The following is a 4,364-nucleotide window of genomic DNA, read 5'->3' as shown; positions in this document are numbered from 1 at the left end:
TCATGTCTGCATCTTGTACAGCAAATAACCACTAGGGAAGAGAGAATGCAATGTGTTAATTATTGAAACTATCCTACCAATTTGATTTGAAACTATCTCATTACTATTTGTTTCTCAATAAAATTATGGGGAAAAAAAATAAAAGGCAACTGAAAAAAAGGAAAAGGAAAAAGGAGGTCTGCTTATGTGTGACTTACAGGGTGGCGCTGAGTGGCCCAGCCCTCTGCCTGGGCTCTAGACTCGAGCAGACAGTGAAGATTCCCACTGGGAAAGTGAAACACTGTCCTGCTGCACCCCGGGAGAGTGGTTGGGAGAGAAAATAAGCAAGCAGCACCTCCCTCCCCAGGGCCAGCGGAGACCTCCTGGGGTGATTGTCTGCATAAACTGCAGCCCTCGTGGATCAAAGAACAGGGTGTGGTATTGGAGGAGGGAACAAGACAGCTGTGAGCAGAACAGCCAGGTGTGAAGAAGCAAGGATGGGAGGGTGGCGCCCCTGCTATACTTCTAGAAAATACCCTAGAAAATGTAAGATTGAAGTACTTTGTTTTTAGACCCGGGATCTGCAAGTCACAGTTTATGACCAGATCCATTTTACCACGTGTTTTTGTCACCAGTTTACCGGAGCCCAGCCAAGCCATGGGCTTATTATTGTTGGTGGTACTTCTGAGCATGACAGCTGAATGATTATGACAGAAATGGTACAGCTCACAAAATAGTTATCATATAGCCCTTTACAGAAAAAGTTTACTGACTCCTGCTTCAGACGATTTTGGATAACATGATACACTTCTGCTATCATGGTCTTACTGGGTTAGGATTGGAGTTAAAGTAACACGCCTATCTATGGTAAATCACAAACCCAGCATGTGTCACAATGATAGAGTAGAAACTCTAACCATTCTTTGAAAATTTAAGTTGCAGTTACAGAAAGTCTCATCTTTCTGTTGGGAAGGTTTCCTTCATCACTATAGCTGAACGAGATACAGTATATACTTGTGCGTTCATCCTGATGTATCCTCCTGTTATCTGTGGCAGACATTTCTAATCAAGTGCAGCACTGTTTCTTGGGCTCAATTAGGGATGTCTCATTTTGCCCTTGTGTGGCCTCAGAATTCTTCCTACTGTAGAAGGCGCTGCTTGTTCATCTGCTGCGCAAGATGAAGCCTATTTGCTCATGCCTGTGAGGTGTTGCCAAAACCCAGTGTGTGTCACTTTATGGTCTCCTACTGCAGGTCTTATTTTCTCAGCAAGATTTGTAAGACTGTTTTAAGCGTATACTCCTTAAATACACCTAAAGAATCCATCACTACAGTTACTTCTGGTCCCTCAACGTCCTGGTCTTCTCACCGTCCCGTGTCCTAGCTGGTAGTGAGCCTGGCCCTAGCACTTGTCCCGCAGTGAGTTTCCCAGCGTTGACTGACTACATGCCGAGGAGCTTCATGAGGTTTGTGTGGAAGCGGCTTCATGCTGGGGTGATGACCAAGACTAGTTTCAGATTGGTCGTTTTCTAACCCAAAATGGGAATTTCCCAGAGGCCCGGGAATTTTAAGGACAGGAACACACGACTTACATCAAGGGGTAGAAGATAATTCGGTCCACTCTGTGTAGCTGCCCCGTGCGCAGGTGGAGGGCACCCGGGAGCTGCTCCCCAGGCACTGTCGGCATCCTAGTGAAGACGGTTCCGGACAAGTGAATGCTCACAGGAGACAGGGGACTATCAGAACAAATTCAGAGGCAATGTTGGGGCACAGCAAGGGCCTTGGGCGCGGCACTGAAGTCTCACCTGCTTCTGTTGGTTCCATTCAGTTTCAGAAGAATCGACGGGATGTGCTTGCCACCAAATACAAGCTCATGGAAATTGCCAACTATGTTGATAAGGTGAGACCAGGTGTGTACTTTGTGGGAAAGGTGCCAGGACCTGAGAGGGGTTGCAGGACAGGAGGTCGCCTGTGCCTGAGCGGCCTTCTATTGGAGTGGCCTTCCAGTTTCTGAAAGGACATGTGCAGTGCCAGAGAGGCTCAGAGGGGTCAGGACCTCCTCTGAACTCCGCGGCCTCAGGTAAGTAACTCATCTGCCTCAGGTTGTGGTTTTTGATGTTGTCCTTGTTTTGCTTTGTTTTAATTTACCAAGTATGGGCCTAGATCAATAACTTTAGTTATTTTTATTTTTCTGGGGGAATTTTCAAACACGAAATCCTGCCGTACCACCTATGTAAACATCAGATAGAAACAGACTGCTCTAAACTGATTAGAGCCCCACTGTTCTCCGACTGCTTCTCTTCTTTTCAGTGACTTCTGAGGAACCAAGGGCAGGGAAGAGCCCAGTTTAAGGATGTATTGAGATTTTCTAGGGTCTGAGGAGATAGCTCAGAGGCATAAGTACCTGCCTGGCAAGGGCACGGTCCCAAGTTGAATCCACAGTACCAAAAAGAATTAAAATTCTTGAAACTTAAAAAAAAGATTCTCTAAGGTTCCTTCCAAGTATAAAGCTCCTTGGTTCTCTGACTTAGAGGAAATTGAAGCGGGTCCAGGCAGGAAAGATCCACAACCTTAATGGGGAACGGGCTGTTTTGGCCAATCTGCAGTCTCCACATATAACACTGGCCTAGAATTATTTCTTGTCTCTTAGAAAGACTGTGTAAGTGGCTGACTTTCCTAATTCACTACCTTTTACATGATACACTTTAGAAATGCCCAAATTTGAAACTGTTACTCGATCAGACTGGCTTGGGACTTGGAAACATTTTGTATATATAAAAGAGGTTATTTGTTATAATATAAAATGTAAAAAAAAAAATTACCTAGAATGTCAGTAGCTGCTTGACAGATTACTACAGTAATTCTTAAATAAAGTAGCTTTTGATGTGGCTGGAGTGTCTTTGACCCCATGACATGCCTCATACAATTTCAGGATGCTCATAAAGCTTTGCAAGTTCAACTGTGGGCCTGCTAGGGATTTATGGATCCCAGGTCTAAATGCGAAACCATTTTTCAAACATTAGAGGATAGCAAAGAGCGTTTTTAAGGGACCAACAAGCAAATTTGGTAGTACTTTGAGGTCACTAGATGGGAAGCTGGCTGAGCCAAATTTTTGTCCTGTCCTCACTTGCTCTAGAAACACAGGCCACTGGCAAGTGACAGGAGAAAGCCAAACACTGACATTTCGTAAGATAGACCTCCCCCAGACCCGGGGGTTTGCTGGCTCTAGCTCCCAGCCCACTCCACGAGACCACTCTAGTGATCCTGCAACCCAGACATGCAGCATGAGGGGAAGCAGGGGAAGCCTGCCTCCCCGGGGGCTACAGAGAGGGCAGATTCTGCCGTCACCCATGTGACATTGTTCTGAAGACCAGGCAAGGGGGGCTCCTGCCCTGGTGAGGCTTCAGCGGGCATGGTTAAGAGAAGCAGGGCACTGACCAGAACGAAGGCGCATCCACGACAATCGCAATGAAGAAAGAGAAGGAACACGGGGAGGCAGAAGAGAGGCAGCTGCACATCCACGTCTGGGGCAGAGCCTGTGCCTCCTGGCTGGCCGGCTGCCCACCTCTGCCTCTCTCTCTCTCTCTCTCTCTCTCTCTCTCTCTCTCTCTCTCTCTCCCTGAGCTGAGATTAGCCCCTCCCCCAGGGGTGGGCGCAGCACGCCCACAGCCCTGCAGCTCACTGACCCAGCTCCTTGAACTGAAGGATCATTGAACTCAAGCTGGAATGAAGTACACTTGTTTGCTGAATTATGAGCCCCATCCAAAATATTTGCTCTTAACTGTAAGAAAGCCCAACTTCCTTAAAAATCTCCCTAGTGAAGCAAATTCAAACTGAAATCTGAGCCCTTTATTTTCTTTCAAGGTTGGGGTGGCACAAAACAAAAGAAAATGACATTTTATGGAGAAATAAATGGATTTTTTGTGGACTCTTTGGTCCACCATAGGCCACAGTCCTGGGGGCAGGCAAGCGGGTGGCCTGGCTTTGGGATCGCAGGTGGGCCCTGAGGCTGTGATCCACGTCTGCAGCCTGGCTTTGCCATTTCCTGCGGAGACCTTGCCCCGGGTCCTCAGTGCTTAGTGTGTAGAAAGCGCCTGACAAACACTGGTGTCCTGGTTATTATTTTTAGCTGGGGCAGACCCTGCCCATTTCAGATTAAGATAGTCTCTCCTGGGCATGTGACCGCTGTCTACGTAGGTCTTTTTTAAAGCTACTGGCTCACTAGCATCTAGAACAGATGCATCAAAGAGCTACTTATAACCACTTGCCAGTAGCATAGCTATAAGTCGAAGTAGCTCCAGCATGTGACATGACAGGCCCATGTCATAAAGTGCGCGTAGTCTAGGCTTACAGGCCCCTCGGTCAGCTCTTGACTCTCCAACATCA

General features: G+C 47.2%; 1 protein-coding gene across 1 annotated transcript in view; it reads left to right on the top strand.

Moving 5' to 3' along the window:
- Positions 1-4,364, top strand: part of Adam19 (ADAM metallopeptidase domain 19) — a 97,361-nt gene that overhangs the window by 63,716 nt on the left and 29,281 nt on the right. The window contains exon 8 of the mRNA XM_023713135.1: positions 1,807-1,878. Coding sequence (XP_023568903.1) covers positions 1,807-1,878 — 72 coding nt within the window. The remainder of the gene's footprint in view (positions 1-1,806; positions 1,879-4,364) is intronic.

The sequence above is a fragment of the Octodon degus genome, unplaced genomic scaffold, assembly GCF_000260255.1.
Source record: "Octodon degus isolate 3935 unplaced genomic scaffold, OctDeg1.0 scaffold00029, whole genome shotgun sequence".
Classification (NCBI taxonomy): domain Eukaryota; kingdom Metazoa; phylum Chordata; class Mammalia; order Rodentia; family Octodontidae; genus Octodon; species Octodon degus.
The sequence above is the reverse complement of the archived record's forward strand: the minus strand, read 5'-3'. Positions and strand labels throughout refer to the sequence as shown.